The sequence below is a fragment of the Haliotis rufescens genome, unplaced genomic scaffold, assembly GCF_023055435.1.
Source record: "Haliotis rufescens isolate VD_foot unplaced genomic scaffold, xgHalRufe1.0.p SCAF_74, whole genome shotgun sequence".
In the NCBI taxonomy this organism is placed as follows: domain Eukaryota; kingdom Metazoa; phylum Mollusca; class Gastropoda; order Lepetellida; family Haliotidae; genus Haliotis; species Haliotis rufescens.
Window position 1 is genome coordinate 523,936 of NW_025964366.1, and position 21,560 is coordinate 545,495.

General features: G+C 40.0%; 2 protein-coding genes across 2 annotated transcripts; one reads left to right on the forward strand and one right to left on the reverse strand.

The window, feature by feature from the left end:
* Window positions 1-2,597: 2,597 nt before the first annotated feature.
* LOC124152443 (signal recognition particle 54 kDa protein) lies at window positions 2,598-7,270 on the reverse strand. Its single transcript, XM_046525380.2, has one exon. The coding sequence runs from the start codon at window positions 7,064-7,066 to the stop codon at window positions 5,549-5,551; it is 1,518 nt and encodes a 505-aa protein (XP_046381336.1). The 5' UTR covers window positions 7,067-7,270; the 3' UTR covers window positions 2,598-5,548.
* A 215-nt stretch (window positions 7,271-7,485) lies between these two features.
* On the forward strand, window positions 7,486-16,658 carry LOC124152444 (sarcoplasmic reticulum histidine-rich calcium-binding protein-like). The gene is made up of 5 exons (XM_046525381.2): window positions 7,486-7,698; window positions 8,052-8,123; window positions 8,895-8,949; window positions 10,470-10,506; window positions 14,334-16,658. The coding sequence occupies exons 1-5, from the start codon at window positions 7,543-7,545 to the stop codon at window positions 14,416-14,418; spliced, it is 405 nt and encodes a 134-aa protein (XP_046381337.1). The 5' UTR covers window positions 7,486-7,542; the 3' UTR covers window positions 14,419-16,658.
* The last annotated feature ends 4,902 nt before the right edge of the window (window positions 16,659-21,560 follow it).

A 21,560-nucleotide genomic window follows, 5' to 3' on the forward strand; every position in this document is an offset into this window, starting at 1 on the left:
GCAAATGTTGAGTAATATAATATACATTATCATACCTCCATGTCTGAGCGATGAGATCTGATTGGTTCACGTGATCTTGATAAAATATATTTCTCTGTGGAGAATAAATCCCTTATACCCCTCTTCGAATCAAAAAGCTGCACACTTTTTACGAGTCGGTGTTGTCATGTGACACACACTAGTTTACCACAGCTCAATCAAAAAGCTGTTTTCTATCAATATTGAATTTGTTTTAATTCCTTTACAATGTCATATTAAAACATGTCGGTAAGATACATTCGTTGTGGCAGGATCACTCGGGGTACATGGGGTTTTATGCGTCCCTCGTTAAGTTTTATACCACTCACATCTGATTTGTGGCATAAAACCTAACGCAGGATGCAGAAAAATCCGTATACCCCTTATGATCATGCCATAACTTCTATTGGGATGCAAAAGGGTATGGCTACTTGAATCATAAATTTCATATCGTTGATATTTCTAGTGTGAGGGTGTCAATGGTTTGTTTTTTCAATCTAACATTGGACTTCTATAACTGCTTCTGAGAAATGATACGACACCAGTAAGATACTTTGAAATCAGCGAACATGGCTACAGGATATATTCCACCCACACCTGCCTTGAAACCACAGCGTCACCTGCAGTCCAGTTTAATGAGGAACTCAGTTCCTGGCAGCTGACACAGCTTCAGGATATATTCCACATCAACTCTGCAGAGAGGGTTCCATGCCTTGAAACCACAGGGTCACCTGCAGTCCAGTTTAATGAGGAACTCAGTTCCTGGCAGCTGACACAGCTTCAGGATATATTCCACATCAACTCTGCAGAGAGGGTTCCATGCCTTGAAACCACTGGCCACCTGCATTCCAGGTTAATGAGGATCTCAGTTCCTGGCAGCTGACACAGCTTCAGGATATATTCCACATCAACTCTGCAGAGAGGGTTCCATGCCTTGAAACCACTGGGTCACCTGCATTCCAGGTTAATGAGGATCTCAGTTCCTGGCAGCTGACACAGCTTCAGGATATATTCCACATCAACTCTGCAGAGAGGGTTCCATGCCTTGAAACCACAGGGTCACCTGCATTCCAGGTTAATGAGGAACTCAGTTCCTGGCAGCTGACACAGCTTCAGGATATATTCCACATCAACTCTGCAGAGAGGGTTCCATGCCTTGAAACCACTGGGTCACCTGCAGTCCAGTTTAATGAAGTTCACACCTGAAAGATCTTGCTCTCATGTGAAAGCGACATCGTAGCAAGTGATGGCCTCTGCATTAGTGTGACTGATGACAAACAAGAAAGCCTGATGATCTGACAACTTTAATACACGTTCAGGGATAAGGGTTATCACATGCTTTTATCAAGGTATCTCTGGTACAGTGTCAGTTTATATGTGACTCTTACAAAACTTTTGAACAGCAAGAAAACATGATGACATGCAAGTATTAACCCACTAATGTTTGGAATAAGCTGACGTTTCAAAAGTTGCGTCAGTATTCAAAATTTGCATCTACTGTCAATCTACTTTGAGGATCCTTTACTTGCATGTTTGATTTCAAAGAGTTTCAGAATTCATTGGACTTGTGTTGCAAAATATAGCGCCTTTTGACAGTGGTCTGTTTTTGCAACCCTTGTTCCAGGATGTACATGCAAAGTCAAAAATGATTTTTGTTCAAAATTATGCAAAATTTAGTTTCCCATGTTTCCTTCATTTATCTACAATGTTGACAAAATATATGTAAAATATCCTTAAGCGTGAAGTGCCTTTGCTCTTAATCTATTCCTTTTCACTCGGTCCAAATTTAAGAATAGGTCTTCAGCAACCCATGCTTGCTGTAAAAGGCGATTATGCTTGTCATAAGAGGCGACTAACGGGATCGGGTGGCCAGGCTCGCTGACTTGGTTGATGCATGTCATCGTATCCCAATTGCATAGATCGATGCTCATGATGTCAATCACTGGATTGTCTGGTCCAGACTCAATTATTTACAGATCGCCGTGAGAAAGCTGGAATATTGCTAAGTGTGGCGTTAAAAAACAACCAACCAAACAAACAGTCCAAATTTAATAGACTAAGTTTACTTGATAATTTATCATTGTAAGATCATGACCACAAATTTGGTCTGGTATTGACAGAGAACTGGACTAGTCATGTCCTGTTTTGAGAGATTCCATTGTACAGAGGTACCTTGTTCTGAGGATGATTGAAACCATAAATCAATCACAATAACGTTTAATTTCACAAGGTTTTACTTGAATTTGTCACAACCGGTCTGTCATCATTAATAGGTCTTCAGCAACACATGCATGAAGTAAAAGGCGACTAGCGGGATAGTGTGGTCAGGCTCGCTGAATTGGTTGATGCATGTCATCAAATCTCATTTGCATGGATCAAAGCTCATGACGTCAATCACTGGATTCTCTGGTCCAGACTCGATTATTTACAGACCGCCGAACTATAGCTGAAATATTGCTGAATGCGGCATTAAACAACAAACAAACAAAGCATATGTTCCATGCTTGTTCTAGCTAGAAGGTAATGGACAGACACAACATGACACTGAATTATGCCATTGAATACATACTCAACACCTCTTTGAAATTAAACAACGATTTACTTTTAATGTCATTAATATGCACACATGCCATTTTGTCCACATCATCAACATGGGAATTACACTACAGTTCACTGCATCTTAACACTCAGTATTGATGGAGATGAGGCAAGGAATTCATCTTCACATAAACTAGTGGTTGTCAATGTCAACCACTGAGTCTTTCCAGTGCTGGTGAGAAACATATACTCACTGCCAAAAGAAACGCAAACCATAGAAACATGGAGAATTATGTAAGTTAAGAATAGATGTTTCCAACGTGTACCACTTAATGACAAAAGTAACAATCAGTCAAGTGTCACCACAGAGTGTCTTTGCTCTTATCATGATATGCTTCACATGCTTTCCAAACTTTACATGCTAATCCTGCACGAGAGAAATTGTGCATCTCGAGTCATAGATCTATGACGTCACGTGCTGCGTTCAAAAGTGTCGGTTCACACAATATACCAATATGTTTGTTTGAGCATCGAACCAATCTATTATCTCTTGAATATGAGTGTTTCTGTATATATTAACCAACATGTATGGCATTCGCGTTTTTTGGGTAGTGAGTATATTTGGCGATAGTCCAGGACCCTGTTACACAAAGCGATCTTAGCGCTAAGATGATCGTAACTCCCATACTTTAGCATAGGCTTACAATAGTCTTAGCGCTAAGATCGCTTTGTGCAAGTGGACCAAGGACCCTGCTACACAAAGCGATCTCAGCGCTAAGATGATTGAAACTACCATACTCTAACAAAGACTTACAATAATCCAAGCACTAAACTAACTAAGTAGAATGGGGCACTGTACTGTGTCTGGTCTGCAAGACATTACAAACTGATCTTTGTCGTTCATAATACCTGTACCATACCCATCTTTTACAAGCAAACGCACAACAGCTATTTACAAGCATATGTACAGACAAATGTAAACAAAAATATCGTGGTTCTAAGGACCCTACATGTCCTATGTACTGGTGTCACCTTAAACATTACCAATAAGCATGAAAGATCAAAGTTATTCTTCTTCTATTAGTGGGGGGGGGGGGGGGGGGGGGGGGTTTGCTGGTGGCAGGGGTTTTACAAACAGCAAGTGTTACCTGTCAACCACCAGTCAACCTATTTTAAGTCATCCATACCTCAGAATAACCAGAATCCAGCATTTGAGAGACTCCGCAATTTTATCAAGATTTGAGAAGCTACAGGGTAAATGTTGCCTCTATAATATATTCATCACTTAACCTTTAGGAGTTGTTAACATGTTTATTGACTCACTGAATCGGGTGGTCCTTAACTTTTTTTGAGTAGTTTATGTTAACCATCATGCCAAATTAACCGAATCCTATATGCAAAGATGCTCTGATATTTCATGTAATATTACAACGTACAAAAAATAAAATACAATGCTTTTACAAATTGTATACAGCAATACATATGCCATGACTTATTCATTGAATACACTTGCTCGTCACTTCCATAGTTACCATGGTTACAGTCCTGTTCTTAAATATGTTGACAAACATAACTACAATCTTACCACTATACATTGCATAAATAAATACAAATAAAATCTATAATAAAAACTCATGTTCTGTTTGCTTTTGGGTATTGTTTATTGCCACACTCTGCATGTTCCAGCTATATCACAGTGACCTGTGAACACTGGAAATAGTTGAGTCTGGACCAGATAATCCAGTGATTGAAATAATGAGGTGTAACAAACGTTTCTGGATCACTATTTCAAAATGGTACTGAAGTTTGAAGAATCAGCGAGCGAATACCGTACACCTGCTCGGCTCTTACAGCTATGTTTCAGCCACAATGACATAGAGGAGGAGGTGAGATTCGGTTTAACATCGTGTTCAAGGTTATGGCACTTATATATCAACGTTTATGAGTGTGTGTGTGGCTGCTTGAACTAGTCCGGACTAATGCTGGTCTTATAGTGGTTAACCACATATATACCATGCCACAGTATAATATGCACACCATACTCAGACACACTATACTGACTCAGAGTGAACTAGTCCTTGTTTTATTCCCAGGCAGGGTAACAACAAGTACCATTATTAACAGTCTTTTGGTATGATGTGGCCAGAGTACTGAACCACCAACCTTCCGCTCTCCGGCAGATGCTCAATCCACTAGACCAAAGAGGGACAAGAATGGGCCTGAACCCAGACTTGTATGACATTATGTTACTCAATCATGCCAATGGACCACCAAAACGGGCTTTAAATATTGAGAGTAAAACAGAAATATGAAATACCAAAACCAAACTTGGAACAGAACAACTAATCAACAAATTCTGATTATTCACAAAATCAATTACAGTCAATCAACATGATAAATATTGAATTAACAAATCGCAATGACCTTCAAATCACTTCATTTTAACCAGATTTGGCTATTCACATGAATAGAATTGTAATTGTTCAGACAGGACTTACAATTCTTACATCTGATTTTTTTGCTGTATTTGACTTCATCAAAATCAACTTTGTGTAGTACTGTAACCTACAAGACAAACAAACTTCCACAGATCATAACACTTAATATCAGTAAATATCATTGACATGATAAATGTTGATATCATTGCCAAGGCTATCACTCTCATCACCATCAGATAGCATCAAGATGTGGACTTGACTCATTCATCACGATTCCAGTCCTTATATGTTACAACACTGGCATCCAGACATTTATCAGAGCACACCGCTTGATTTCCACACATCAATAGAGCACACGGCTTCCAAACATCATCAGAGCACATGGCTTCCTCACATCATCAGAGAACACAACTTCCTCACATCACCACACATTGTTCAGCTTCCTCACATCATCAGCATTCACACATCATCAGAGCACACTGCTCGGTATCTACACATCATCGGAGCACACTGCTCGGTATCTACACATCATCGGAGCACATAAGTCCAGTATCTTATCTATCCATGTTGAACATGTTGCCCATCTTGCCTGCTGCACCCTGCTGGAACTGCCGCATCATGCTCTGTAAACCCTGCATGCCGCCCATCTGTTGCAGAACCCTCGGATCCATCATCTTCGCCATCTGCTGGTTCAACTTAGCCATCTGAGCTGGGTTGACGTTCTTCCCAATGTCTCCACCCTTCCCCTTGAACAGTCCCTTGATACCGCCCATCTTCTTCACCATCTGAGCGAACTTCTTGTATTGGGTTAGCAGCTCATTAACTTCCCTCACAGACACCCCAGCACCTCGAGCAACGCGCTGAGCTCGAGAGGGTTGGCGAGAGAATAGTTTCTCTCCTTCCAAACTGTCCAGTTCACTGTCGTTCATGCTGTCCATGATCGTCATGAGCTTCTTGAGACGGGCCATTGACTCTTGTTCGCTACCTTTTGTCATGAAGTCGGCGCTGAACCCTGGGATCATGCCCATCAGCTGACTGAATGGACCCATTTTCATGATGTTCTGGAACTGTTCGTACATGTCCCTCAGTGTGAACTGACCATGGCGAAGCTTTTTCATCAGTTCTTCATTATCATCAAGCTTCAGTTCATTAACCTTGTCAATCAAACCTTCTATATCTCCCATACCCAAAAGTTTGCTCACAAATGGCTGCACTTTGAATGGCTCAAAGTCATCAATATGTTCACCAGTACCGATGAAAATCACAGGACTCTTGGTAGCCGCTACGGCACTCAAAGCTCCTCCACCCTTTGCATGGCCATCCAGCTTGGTGATGATGACAGACGCAACATCTACTTTTTCTTTGAAAGCTTTTGCCTGTGCTTCACAAGCTTGTCCAATACTGGCATCCATTACGAAGATGACATTGTCAGGTTCTATAGCCTGGTTGACTTGCAACATCTCTTCAAACAAGGAATCTTCCTGTTTGTGGCGACCACTGGTATCGACAATGATGATTTCAAAGTTCTCGTTCTTGAACTTATCCACACCTTCTTGGGCAATAACAACAGGATCAATCTCAGTATAGCTGCCATAGAATGGAATCCTAGCTTTGGTGGCATTCTGCTTCAGCTGATCAAAGGCTCCAGCTCGGAAAGTGTCGGCACATATGAGACAGGTCTTCCAGCCTTTTTTCTGGTAGTGGTATGCAAGTTTTGTGCATGTGGTGGTTTTTCCACTACCCTGAAGTCCGACAAACATGATTACATTGTTTTTCGCTTTGGTTGGCTGCCAGGCTTTCACACCGGGGTCAATGAGCTTGACCAGCTCCTTGAAAACAGCAGACTGGATCATACGCCGCTTGTTAAGTCCACCGGCCATCTCATCAAAATCAATTACCGATCGCACATTTTCTCTCAATCCTTTAACCAGTCTGATATTAACATCAGCCTCAAGTAAGGCTGCACATATCTCTTTAAGCATTCCATTGAGAACTTCTTCATTAATGATTGTGGCATTGCTTAATGATTTCAAGGCTGATGTAATCTTTCTACCCAAATCTGCTAAAACCATATTGACAGTTTAGGTGAACACTATTCCCGAATATATTTGATGATTTTTGATTGATTCCGTACTTCAAAGTCTACAGGTAGTGAACGGATATCGTTAGATTACTAGAGACTGTCTATTATCATGTAATTATGTAAACAAACCGTATGGAACTTAGAAGAAACCACATGAAACTCAACAGGATGTCGACACGTAGTTTCAAGCATGAAAAAAGTAGGATCGATTAGTAAATATATTCCGGCATTTAATAAAATGATGTTATCACAATAAATCACTGAAGTCTCTTTCTAGCAATATAAATGTTTTGTATCAACATTTACTTATATTAATTGCTATTTAGGCAATTTAAGAATGTTGTTATTATATTCTGTAAATGACATTTATTAATCCGTTTTCCGTTTTAAAATCCCTTTTGGGTTGAAACTTCCGGGTGTTATCTCCCTTGGTCTCCCCTTCGAAGCACTAACTCGAGCCCGAAAATGAAGTTTGTTCAGGTCGTCATAATCAGCATTTTTGTCCTGATCGGGCTGTCTTTGGCAGCTGAGACTTCGGAAGATAAGAAAGAAGCAGAGGTGGACGAGGAAACTTTGGACTATGCGAAAGGATCTGTTTGCGGATATTGCACGTACTGCAAGGTACGATGCTCATGCTCTGAAGTTTTCACCATGGCTTTAGTTGAATGTAAATTGGAAGCAAATACAATAGTATTCTACACATGTTGGTTTACATGCAGGCTTATCATTGTAACGAGACGACAAAAGACTATGCTGTGTTGAATGTATGGATAAGATGAATGCGTGTGAGAATTGTGAAGCCAGAGTGGTTTTGCATATGTGTAGAGTCATCACGCTCACTTCAGGCTATATTGAATAATCGGAATAATCACGCTCATGTTAAAGTGGATTTCGATGTAAATAATAATGATAATGATAGAGGTAAAATGTTTATCATATTTCTTATGATCGTGATTTTTCTGTCTTTTTTTCAGTTTTGCAAACTCTGTGATGCAGACTGTCCATGTGAAAAAAGTGCTTCCAAACCTAACTGTAAAATGTGCAAAGTGAGTTTCTTCTCTTTTTCTTCTGTTCAAATAGACATTAAAATCCCCAGTTTCCAATTCTGTGATGATGAGTAAATAGATGAAGCAAGTAGTGATCACAGTCGTGTTCCCATTGTCCAGCTTGGTCCAGTGATTGGTTGTACAAATAATCATGATGATGGACAATTGACCTGTGACACTTAATAATTCAGTGAGTGAGCCATGATTAATCTTGCCCTATACACCATATGCACTAGATCTAATATAATTGTTTTTGATTTGAACATGATGAAATTATTTTTTGATATATGTCCAACAATTCATTGAACAGGTTGCACCTGCTAAATACAATATACATACAACGGAAAAAATATTTGAGTGATCTATTACACAATAACAATTGTTAAACTCATTCAACAAGTATTGAACATGATGGAGGTACTTTAACAATGTGCCAATACAAGTGGTACAAGATACTTGTTTGTGTTTCCAGTACTGTAGGTTCTGTTGCCAATACAAGTGATACAAGATATGGGTTTGTGATTCCAGTACTGTGCGTTCTGTTATTGATACGGGGGCGGTCGGGTAGCCTAGTGGTTAAAGCGTTCGCTCGTCACGCCGAAGACCCGGGTTCGATTCCCGACATGGGTACAATGTGTGAAGCCCATTTCTGGTGTCCCCCGCCGTGATATTGCTGGAATATTGCTAAAAGCGGTGTAAAACCATACTCACTCACTCACTCACTGTTACTGATACCAAAAAATGATACAAGATACCTTTTTGTGTTTCCAGTACTGTAAGTTCTGCTACCTGTGCTCCGCCATGTGTGACACAGTCTGTAAGCCAGGTATGTATACTGACTTGTTTTACGTAGCTTGAAGCTTTCATAATTGGTATACTCACTGTCATGACATGTAGAGGCTAGGCTGGCATGATGCAGAGGCATATTTTATCATTCTCAGACAGAAATCGATTTGAGCAAACTAGGCCTCGGACGGGTAACTCGGGTACTCGGGTTGGGTGGGTACTGAGTAGGACCCGGGTACCTAAAGGGCTACCAGGACCCGTGGTTAGTCACGTGATCATGGTGATATAATGTTTAATGCAGTGTTTCAGCTGGCTTTTGAAACTGCCAGTCCCTGTGGACTTGCAACTCTAAAAATTACCAGTCCCCTATAATTTTTGCCAGTCCCAACTTTCAAGAAATAAAAAAACATGAAAATTATTTGGTTTTAATTCTTTCAACTTCATGTTCAGTGCAAAGATGTCATCTCTGAAGTAACTTAGTTAGATCTATGTCATTCACACAAACTCCAGTCACAATTTTCTCATTGTTTTTTAATATTTTGAGACGAAGTCGCTACAAATGGATATTTAACCTACAAATATGTTTTTATCCCCCGCCGCGCGAAAGCGCGAAGCGGGGGATATAGTATTCACGACCGTCCGTACGTCCGTCCGTACGTCCCACCTGTTTGTTGCCGCGATATCTCAAGAACTAAACACTGGATTGTCTTCATATTTGGAACTATGGTGTATATACAGACTCCACAGACACCAGTCGGTTTTGGTGACCTTGATCCTGTCTTAAAGGTCACAGCAGGCAAATCTGCTTTTGGAGTTGGAAAACGGTGTTGCCGCGATATCTCAAGAACTGTACACTGGATTGTCTTCATATTTGGAACTATAGTGTATATACAGACACCGCATACACCTGTCGGTTTTGGTGACCTTGACCCCATTGTCAAGGTCACAGCAGGCAAATCTGCTTTTGGAGTTAGAAAACGGTGTTGCCGCGATATCTCAAGAACTAATCGCTGGATTGTCTTCATATTTGGAACTATAGTGTATATACAGACACCGCATACACCTGTCAGATTTGGTGACCTTGACCCCATTTTCAAGGTCACAGCAGGCAAATCTGTTTTTGGAGTTGGAAAACGGTGTTGCCACAATATCTCAAGAACTAATCGCTGGATTGTCTTCATATTTGGTACTATGGTGTACAGGCGGGGGATATTTCGTCACTCTGTGACAAATACTTGTTATGTAGCTGACAGTGCATGCTCTTTGGTATGCCATAAACATTTAGGTTGAAAAAGGTTTGTGAGTTAGTAGACCAATGCTGACAGGTAAGGGAATATGGTATCCTACAGCCCTTGTGTTGAAAGTAAAAAAAAAGAAGAATATTTTATTCTATTTGGTTTCACTATTCCAACAAATATACATGTTTGAGACATTTAATGACAGGTTTATTTAGACGTGTTAGAACTGTATGCATTTTAGTGTTATTTACATGGTTTCGTCAAACAATGAAGGTTTCAGAATATTTATCTTGTTTACCATGTGTTTATCTTCCCTTGTCAGGTGGTGTACTAGATACAGTGTCTGCTGCTATTGTGAAGTAAGTATATCATCATGATCATTGCGAGTTGTTATGGTGGTTGTAAATGCATGGTATTGTTTGTTTGTTGTTTAACGCCGCAATTAGCAATATTCCAGCTATGTGACAGCGGTCTGTAAATAATCGAGTCTGGACCAGACAATCCAGTGATTGACATCATGAGCATCGATCCGCACAATTGGGATCGATGATATACATCAACCAAGTCAGTGAGCCTGACCACCCGATCCCATTAGTCGCCTCTTACGGCAAGCATGGGTTGCTGAAGACCTATTCTACCCCGGAATCTTCACGGGTCAATGCATGGTAGGGGGTTTCAGCTTGTATCATGGTGAGAAGCTGAATATGTGTCTTTCCATGTGTAATATTGATATTAAAAAACATATTTTGAGCTCCAGATATGCCGATACAAATCCTATACTTGTGGTACTATTGAACAGGCCATGTATGTTAAGCAGGTCAACAGGAAATCCCTATCCTGTTATTTCAACGTTTACTTGACCTTCTTTATCCACCTCAAGCTGTGACAATGTTCAAGGATGTGAAATCTCCGCGGAAACGCGGAAAATCGGGTTTTTTAAAACAGTAATCCTCGGAAAAAATGATCTTCCTCGTAAAAATAGAATAAAAATTAAAGGAAAACATATGATCGAAAACCGGACAACCTTCGCGGATTGTCCTGTTTTCGATCAGAGCTTTCACCAGCGTAGGTTTTAGGACATCAGACGTATTCTATCACGAATACTTGCACTATAACATGGGATGTGGCGTCACACAGAAATTGTAAATACTCAGTCAGCTGATGGCTTGTTTTTAACATAAAGTTGTCTTTTAGCCTGTAAGTGAATGAGATGTTTTACAGTTGTTCATGTTGTATTAATGTCTTATGTTTGCAATGGAATTTTGTTTTGTTTTCATCAAAAGTTAAGTACAAGGTAAGTTTTTTCAATATGCTTCAACATGGGGAAAGGGTCAGACATTGCACGCTTGTGACAGTTGTCCTTGTGTCTGGGGGATGGGGGTTGAAGTTTATGGCAGTATTGCTCCCAGACCTGGCGGGTAGCCAGGTGCGCGAAAGCTATGCTCATTTTTTTAAAAGTACTGCTTTAACTTCGAAATTTTACTGAATCTGCCATCTGTTTATTTTACTTATTGACTTTTGCCATTGACTTATTACATTTCTTGGTGAGAATGTTTTATTAAAAATTTCGGGGGGGGGGGGGGGGGGGGGGGGCATGCCCCCAGACCCCCCTAGACATTTCCTCTTTTTTTTTGAAATCATTTTGAATGTGTAGAAATCACTTAAGCATGTTAAGAGGATAGTCACCATATGGCTGAAATATTGCCAATGTGACGTTAAACTTTTAACTCACTAGTGGGTAACAGAAATTTGAATACCCAGATAGAATTACTGATACCCAGTGATTTTAAAATGCATTGGTAAAATACCCACAGCACCAAAAGCTTATCTGGAGCTCTGCTTTATTGATAACAACTTCTGGTTTATTGTATATAGTGACATTTCGATGTAGAGTCTTACACCGTTATCAATTGACGACAACCAAGTGGTGAGAGGTATATACATGACATGTTGTGATAAGCAGCAGATTAACATCGACGACAAGAGGTGATATATAACAAGTAGCATACAGATGAATATGATACAATTGGATGAAGCCGAATGTACAGTAAGAATAGCACATAGCACACAGGTAATGAAGCACACAGGTAATTAAGCCAGATGTACATTGAGGATAAGAATTAAAGGAATTATACAGCTATGACTAGCTGAATGGATCCTAATTAAAATAGTCTATTGCTTGATTAGATCTTCATAGGCAGTCAGATGTGAAACCTTTGATTTCTATTGATAAAAGGTTTGTGACAGTGGATTTCAAAGTGAAAGAAATCTGACGTCATAAAAATTAATAACGGTGTAACAATCTACATCGAAACATCACATCAAACCAGAAGTTGTTATGCATAAAGTTGTACCTTTTTGTAACTCATTGGTTAAATGAATAATCCCTATGAAAATGGTGTAAGTTAATTTAGAGTGAGTGAGTGAGTATGGTTTTACGCCGCTTTTAGCAATATCACGGCGGGGGACGCCAGAAATGGGTTTCACCCATTGTACCCATGTCGGGAATCGAAACTGGATCTTTGGCTTGACGAGCGAACGCTTTAACCACTAGGCTACCCACAGCCCCAGTTAATTTTGAAGGCAGAAACAATCAAGCAATACTGAAGTATATTAATATTTGACGATTATGACATAATATCACAAAACATTTTTGATAGGATCATTTGTGTATATCAATGGGATATGACAGGAATCTGCTAATGGGGAAAGCAGTATGATACATGTATGTACATTATGTAAGCATATTCACTGTTCCGGATAGTAGGGCTGGGACGGGTAACTCGGGTACCCGGGTCGGGCGGGTACTGAGTAGGACCCGGGTACCCACAGGACTACCCGGACCCGTGGTTAGTCACGTGATGTATTGTTTAATGACAAAACTTATCTGGAACTCTATGGTTACACTACAAGTCACAAATGTTCGCATTTCTTTCTGACTGTGCACCAATTCCTTCTGACTTTTCATATCTTTGAATAAAGATATAACTTGAGTCAACTTCAGTGTATGCATGACCAAATTCTTTAATACATGTATCTAAATGTGTTTTGCCAGTGCTATGGTAAGAACCAAATGCCAAACCGGACATTTTGTACCTATCTCTTGAGACCTACAGAGGGTACCAGGGTAGGGTCAGGTAATAGAGGGGTGGGTACCCGGGTAGTAAATTCGGACTCGTCCCAGCCGGATAGATGATGTATCAGTGTATTGTACGGATGGAAAGTAGTCAAATATGGATGGATTGCAACCAACAACCTTTTCAGATACGCAGGAAAACAATACTATACGCTCTCATGATTAATTGTTACCATACTTTGCATATTTGTTATCCCCTACAAAAATTCTTAAATTTAAACTTCTGTTTCCCATATCAGGCATTACCTTCCTCTTAAACATGTTACCCGTGAAGATCCGGGTTAGAATAGGTCTTCAGCAACCCATGCTTGCCGTAAAAGGTGACTATGCTTGTCGTAAAAGGCGACTAACGGGATCGGGTGGTCAGGCTCGCTGACTTGGTTGATGCATGTCATTGATTACAAATGCGTGGATCGATGCTCATGATATTAATCACTGGATTGTCTGGTCCAGACTCAATTATAGCTGGAATATTGCTGAGTGCAGCGTTAAACAACAAACCAACCAACCAACAACTTAAACATGTTAAACAGATTTCCTCCCAAACCGGCTTTGTCATTGGCTAATAATAACGCACACGAATTCTCTTGTCTCGGTTATGCTTACGTTAGTTTTGCACCAAAATCTGAAGTACTACACAAGGTCATTGAATGATGGCAACGCAGTAACATATCAGTATTGACCAGTTTAGAAACGAGCAGTACTGTACTTATTGGTTTGAAAATATGTGTCTAGTACTTCGAGGTTCTGATAATGACCAACCCGTGAAGATCCAGGTTAGAATAGGTCTTCAGCACCCATGCTGGCTGTAAAAGGTGTCTATGCTTGTTGTAAGAGGCGACTAACAGAATCGGGTGGTCAGACTCACTGACTTGGTTGATGCATGCCATCATATCCCAATTGCGTGGATCGATGCTCATGATGTCAAATGCTGGATTATCTGGTCCAGACACGATTATTTACAGTCCGCTGTCATATAACTGGAATACTGTGTAATAACATGTACCCCATAAAACATTGCTTGTAACACTTCCTGACTTCTTCTTTCAGTGCTCTGCCATCCGTCAACAAGGAGGAGGTGCAGGATGACCTAGACTCCGTCAAACCCTGGATTGACCGCAAAGATGAACTTTAATGGCTGCCCTTTGTAGGCATTATGTGAACAATTACATTTTATTTCATCCATCATACAATTCTTTTGTCTAAAGTTTGTTAAATTTTCAAGATATGCACTACTATTTAAAGAAAAAGCCCTTTACTTTTATTAATTGAACTACATGAGATAACTGTAATATGTTGAAAGCAAAACTGAACCCCCAATTAATTACTGTTAACAGAATTGTTGTTTAATGTGTGATGGACTTAGATTTACCTTCATCCCAATCCGTTTTATGATAATGCAGATGTGGATACATAATTTGTACAAAAGAAAAATATTTAAGAAATCATGTGAATGGAGTATACGGATGGAGATGAAGCGTAGGTACATTCTGACATTCCTTTGAACTGACTGAAATTGTTTGACTGCTCAAAAATTGTGTTGTTAGAAACATTTGTTTACTCAAAGGTTCAAAGCATTTGATCAAAATTTTATAAAACTATTATTATTATGTTACTGTCTTTTTGTTCTTGAGAAACTGAATGTCAAACAAAACTGTTCAAATAATTAGTTTGTGAAATTTTATTTTATTTTATATTTTTGACTTGTGTGCATATATATACATTAATTATGTGTGTGTATTTGTGTTTGCACAATAACCCTTCAGCTTGAATAAGTAACACTGAATTACACTTGTAGTTGTTAGATGTAGAATATAAAAAGGGAGGTAAATGCTACTGGAGAGTATAATTTTCAAATACAACAGGACGATAGCAGCATCAAGGTCTCTTCAAATTTGAATGTACAAGATTAGTCCGCTAATATATGAATTAAATGTCAAGGTTACTGGTTAGTCATACTAATATAGTTTTGTTGTTTAAGAAAGCAAGTCTTTTTCTTGAGTTGGGAGTAGGGTGAAGATGTTTAAGTAAAACTACTGAAAAGTCATACTTGTCTTTTCTATGTGCAGCCACTGTTGAGAGTTATCAGCCCTTGTCATAAATGCTCTCAAGCTCCCCACAGTGATAGTCTGTTCACGGAGCTCTCTATACTATCGCTGCCACCAGTCAAAACTCCCCACTGTGATAGGTGACCACAACCATGCTTGGAGTTGAACTCACAACCAACTGACTGTTATATTTACAAACAAGTGATGACTGCCGTGACACCGAATGATCTTACCCCAGCTAAATTATTTTCTTTGTTTGTCAATTTGAATTTCTATATTGTTCCAACTATCATGTAACAGGGAAGTTGAGTGATTTTCCGTCAGTCTGAAATCTCGAACCAATCTGATTGTACAAACAAAAAAGTAAATTCATCTTGAAAACATGGTCAGTCTTAAACCTTTTCAAAATGAACTATGATGGCATTCCCAAAGATATAAACAAATGTATAAATGTTACTACATTTGGGGTTAGAGGGCAAATTTCAAGATTCTTGTAATGGCCGCGCCCTCACTGGTGGCAGCGATGTTACTGAGAGTGTAACAAAGGTGTCACACGCTGGGAAGGAGCTTGTAATGCTCTAAGAGAAAATCTTGAGCAGATTTGAAGATGGTAATTGGGTTTGTCAACAAAACAATGTACCTTGCAAAGTATCTCTGATAATTAATACTTAATTTCTCACAGAACAATGAGTTGTCAGTTGAGAGTTATCTGCCCTTGTCATGACTGCTGATACTGGAAATGAAAAATAATTAATAGGGCTTAAGGCCGACCCGAGTTAGGTTATTCCCCTCTACTGACTGTTATCAGTAATATTTATTGAGCTGTCATCACGCTGTCTCTTAGAATGCTGGACTCATCAAGCAATGGTTTGTGGTTCTGGGGTTGAAGAGAGATAATCAACAGTTAAAGACTTCTTGCATCCTATTCTTTTACCAAAATAGCCATTATGGAACACAATAGCCTCTATGGATGCATGTTTTCATGAACTTCATTAGAGAAGTGGATATTTGTTTTTTATAGGTGACTATGTTATGTATATTTATATTGGGTTTTAAATATGCCATTCAGAATTCATATTTTTTGTATTTGAGTTGTAATACATTCACAGAGTCATCAAACTTACTTCCTGATGTTAGCAAAAGTCCAGAACTGGCCCAGCAGTTGAGTCAATTAAGGAGTGCCGTTCCCTTGATACATATAACGTATTCAACGTAATAAGCGCCCACGGCGATATTTGCTAATATATTGGCTTGTGAACAATCCCAATTAGCACCCCTTCCGATTGATCAATGTACACAAGAGTTATTTATTCTTGTATAATACATGTGTTATATGCATCCTTAATTTTGGGAAATTAAATTTCTTGAAAAATATATGTGTTGTATATAAACATTTCAAGCTGTCAGCATAAACCACAAAATTTACGATCTTTCAACTCTGTAGTTTTTTACCAAAATAATATTTTAATAAGAGCCCCCTATTTCTGATTTTGAGAGCGCCCTGGGCGCTTTTATGTCATATACGGTAAACAAAGGGCCTCCTAATAAAACTGATAACGCCAGCTAGCTACAGATGTTGGAAAGTTAAACCAGGGTTGGTCTTTAAGTTGATACAGATAAAATGAGAACAAGCCCATTTTTTGTAAACCTACAATTTAATGTTACTTTGTGTTATTTCATGAGTTTGAGAATATGCTGAGAACAAGGATTTGTACCTAATGAAAATATGTAAATGTTGGTGTGGTCCCCAGCTGTATGTATGTTCATTAAAGAGTGTATTATACTATATGTGGAATACCAGCAATGAACAATGTCCATGTTCATGGAGTGTCATGTGAAATGCAGGTGTTTTTGCTGACCATTTCTTGAAAAAAGTTACTGTGTATTCGATAAGGCCACAATAAATAATGTTGTAGATATCATTCCCATATTTATAAATGAGATGGGAATATTTTTTTATTGTTTCTCGGAATTCATCTCATCAATCTGGGACAAGCGTCTTATAATTTCTAGAAAGAGTCTAGTTGAAATGGTTGGTGATCATGGTTAATGGCAATCTCATTAAAATCAGATCTTAGTTCTCGCTTCCGCTAAACAAAGATCTGAGAACATCCCATTACGGGTCACGTCAGACCGACCTTGCGCGAACTTTGACCGACCAATGGAATGACCAATCAGAAGGCAGCTTTCTCGTGCTTTACGGCACTAATTTCAAATTGGCGACTACGCTTCGAAACATATTTAGACAAATTCTCGATTACAAATTTGAAACCTGAACAAAAGAACATTCTGGAATAGCTAAGAGATGGTCTAGATTGTATGGATACAGTTGTTAAACCCGTAACTATCGTTCGGAGTTAAAGTTTTCGAGGCTGCATGATCAGAAATCACATTCTGACTGTCACTTTCATAATCTGGTAAGCGATGCTCTGATTGGTAGGATGAAAGGTCGTTCTGACGTGACCCCTAATGGGATGTCCTCAGATCTTTGTTTAGCGGTAGCGAGAACTGAGGTCTGATTTAAATGAGATTGGGTTTATGAAATCAATGAATTCTGGCAAGGTAGGATGAACATCTGAATGAAATTATCAGACTTTGTCCATGTGAGACTTTTGGATGATGTATTTATAATTCTTTATATTTAGCAGATTAAGATGTGTTGGAAAACAAGTTTAAATGGATGTGTAATTTTAACTTGAATAAATTATTTTTACTCTGTTTCCTGAGACCCCAATTGAAAGAAATCAAATGGAAAAAAACAGTCACAATTGCATTGTGATGTGTCACAAGTATTCATGTGTGTGCAAATTAATACTGTATCAATACTTATGTCTGGATCCTGATTATGGTGTGAGAGTTGGTAGTAGCATGCTGTCACTGTCTATGTATGCATAATGTTCTATCACTGTTTAATGTTGTGTGTAAATCGCTTATAATGTGGGATGCCAGACTGATGTAGAAGTCAGCAGTGATGATTTTTTGGCGCTTCGAGGTCTGAAGGTCAGTTTATGGGGGACTTTGCAATGGTTGGGCACGAGTTGTCCAAGGCACTGCAATTCACCGTGCATAGTTATGTCCCTTAGGTGGCCAGAAACCTATGATCATTGTTTCGAATCTAAAATTCAACCCGAACTGATTCATCCGTTTCAAGACCCGTCATCGCCTCCCTTTGGTCTGGTTACACCAAAGAGGTAAACCTCCGGGATCTGCATCAATTCGAGCTTTCCTCCCACATGAAGCTGACGTGCCGTGATGTTACAGAAATACTGTTCACAGAACATCAAGCCCAACCCACAAATGTATATGAAAGATGAGAGAGAAGATTCCATCAGGGCAACACACTAATATCTAATATCATGAAAGTACAGGAAGTCCAAGGCATTGCAATTCCCTTTTCGGTGCCAGGATCTGCTTATTTCCTCCCACAACCTCACAAAATTACTCGCACATTTTCTCCGCTGATGTTTCAATAGATGAGCTTTTTCAGTTTTTATGCTTTATCTTGTAGCATACATAAAAGTCACTTATTTAAAATCATGTTGACATTTTTGGTACATGTTTTTCTTTGTCCATCCAGAGCATTATTTTAGCAGAAAAATCTGAACTTGATCATTAAGTGTAGCATTTAAGAAGATAACTTTTATCTAAATACCTCTGTATTCTTCATCACATCTGTGCTAGAAGATCTGAAAGATTTTAACATAACCACTTTTTTCAAGTGTTTTGGCATGGCCACTGAATAGTCAAGGAAAGTCTATTCGAAGATGTCTTTGTCAGGATGGTCATTGGCGTCTTGAACTGACCACAATTCTAGCTTAGTTCTGTTATGATCAAAAGAAAATACCCTGGACCAATTAGGTTTCATAGGAGCTGATGTGAACACCAAAAATAGAATCAATTTGCCTAGTTTTAGTTGGATATTCTTATAAAGTTGCTAAAAAGAGAGATGTAGTTTTTTCACAAATAACGCTATGTCAGCAATGAATCCAGGGTATTTGTCACCCTGAAATGTAGATCCAGATCCCTGGAGGCTGGGTCTATGTTGGGGAATGACGTGATGAGGTGACTGTTGTGTGAACATACTCTTTGTAAGTCCCATGTCCAGTATCGCCTTCATCCTAGATGTGACATTCCATGTTTGTGATAGCTTTACTTCTACTGGCTAGACTGTTTATTGTTGTGCTCTTCAGGTGTGTTATCTTTACAGAGTTTTGTACTGATTTTGGTTGAATAAACAGTATTTTTTATTTGTACTTGTTGATTGTAGTCTCTCTGATTGCAGGCCACAGTAGGCCTCCACTAGGGGGTCCGTATTCTTAGCATCAGTCCACTGGGAGGTCAGTACCCTTAGCCTCAGTCCACTGGGAGGGCAGTAGTCTTAGCGTCAGTAGGGGTCACGGGTGGCCCAGTCGTCTAAGGCGCCGCGATTCGCTGTGCAGAGTTGCGTCCCTTAGGCACGCCAGTAACCTATGATTGTGGGTTCGAATCCCGGTTCGCCCCGATTATGTTTCTAGGTTTGTCAGCACCATACCCGTGCTCCAGGGTTGCACCGAAGTGGTAAACGTCTGAGACGTGCATCACTTTGGGCTTTCCTCCCACATTAATCTGACACGCCGTGATATGACTGGAATACTGTTAAAAGCAGCGTTAAACCCAACTCACTCACTCACTTCGTTTCAGTCCACTTGGAGGTCAGTTGTCTTAGCATCAGTCCATTTGGAGGTCAGTTGTCTTAGTATCAGTCCACTGGGAGGTCGGTAGTCTTAGCTTCAGTCCACTGGGAGGTCAGTACTCTTAGCATCAATTCACTGGGAGGTCAGTAGTCTTAGCCTCAGTCCACTGGGAGGTCAGTTGTCTTAGCCTCAGTCCACTGGGAGGTCAGTAGTCTTAGCCTCAGTCCACTGGGAGGTCAGTAGTCTTAGCCTCAGTCCACTGGGAGGTCAGTAGTCTTAGCATCAGTCCACTGGGAGGTCGGTAGTCTTAGAATCAGTCCACTGGGAGGTCAGCCTTCTTAGCATCAGTCCACTGGGAGGTCAGCCTTCTTAGCATCAGTCCACTTGGAGGTCAGCCTTCTTAGCTTCAGTCCACTTGGAGGCCAGCCTTCTTAGCATCAGTCCACTGGGAGTTAAGTATTCTTAGCATCAGTCCACTGGGAGGTCAGTAGTCTTAGCATCAGTCCACTTGGAAATCAGCCTTCTTAGCATCAGTCCACTTGGAGGTCAGCCTTCTTAGCTTCAGTCCACTTGGAGGTCAGCCTTCTTAGCATCAGTCCACTGGGAGGTCAGTAGTCTTAGCATCAGTCCACTGGGAGGTCAGTAGTCTTAGGATCAGTCCACTGTAAAGTCAGTAGTCTTAGCATCAGTCCACTTGGAGGTCAGCCATCTTAGCAGCAGTCCACTTGGAGGTCAGCCTTCTCAGCATCAGTCCACTGGGAGGTCAGTAGTCTTAGTATCAGTCCCCTAGGAGGTCAGCCTTCTTAGCATCGGTCCACTGGTAGGTCAGTAGTTTTAGCTTCAGTCCACTGAGGGGTCAACCTTCTTATCCTCAGTCCACTGGGAGGTCAGTAGTCTTAGCATCAGTCTACTGGGGGGTCCGCATTCCTAGCATCAGTCCACTGGGAGGTCAGTAGTCTTATCCTCAGTCCACTGGGAGGTCAGTATTCTTAGCATCCCATAATTCCTGTATTTACATAATCATGAAACTCGATGCAAGCACTCAATAAACACTCACACAGAGAAGTATAAAAGAAAGGTGAGATGCAATTAAATTGTTTAGTAAGCTGTTATAAATTATGAAATAATAAATAATAAATATGGCGACATGATCACCATCCCAGAGATAAAAAGTTAAACAAATGCTGATACACACACACACACACACACACACACACACATATATATATATATATATCAGCTAGCCTTCTACATATTCCTAACCTTAACAATCTGACCGTTTATCAGATGTGTCAATTGTATATTGTCTATTGCCTTCAAAGGTGGTCAAGCGCAACATGGTTGAAAGTGCACAGGGGTGGGTGAGTGAGGTTTCACGCATTTAGCAATCCTCCAGCAATAGCGCGACGGGGGACACCAGAAATGGGCTTCACACGTTGGAGCCACGTGGGGAAACGAATCCGGATCTTCCACGTGATCAGCGAACGCTTAAAGCACTGCCCTACACTACAAGAAACAATGACATTAACATGGACTTACTCAACCACCCTTAATTT

Excerpts from the sequence above, each read along its gene's own strand:
- LOC124152444 (XM_046525381.2), top strand. The coding sequence starts at position 7,543 with ATGAAGTTTGTTCAGGTCGTCATAATCAGCATTTTTGTCCTGATCGGG. Across the intron at positions 7,699-8,051 it reads GATATTGCACGTACTGCAAG|TTTTGCAAACTCTGTGATGC; the intron begins GTACGATGCTCA and ends TCTTTTTTTCAG. Across the intron at positions 8,950-10,469 it reads TGACACAGTCTGTAAGCCAG|GTGGTGTACTAGATACAGTG; the intron begins GTATGTATACTG and ends TTCCCTTGTCAG.
- LOC124152443 (XM_046525380.2), bottom strand. The coding sequence starts at position 7,066 with ATGGTTTTAGCAGATTTGGGTAGAAAGATTACATCAGCCTTGAAATCA.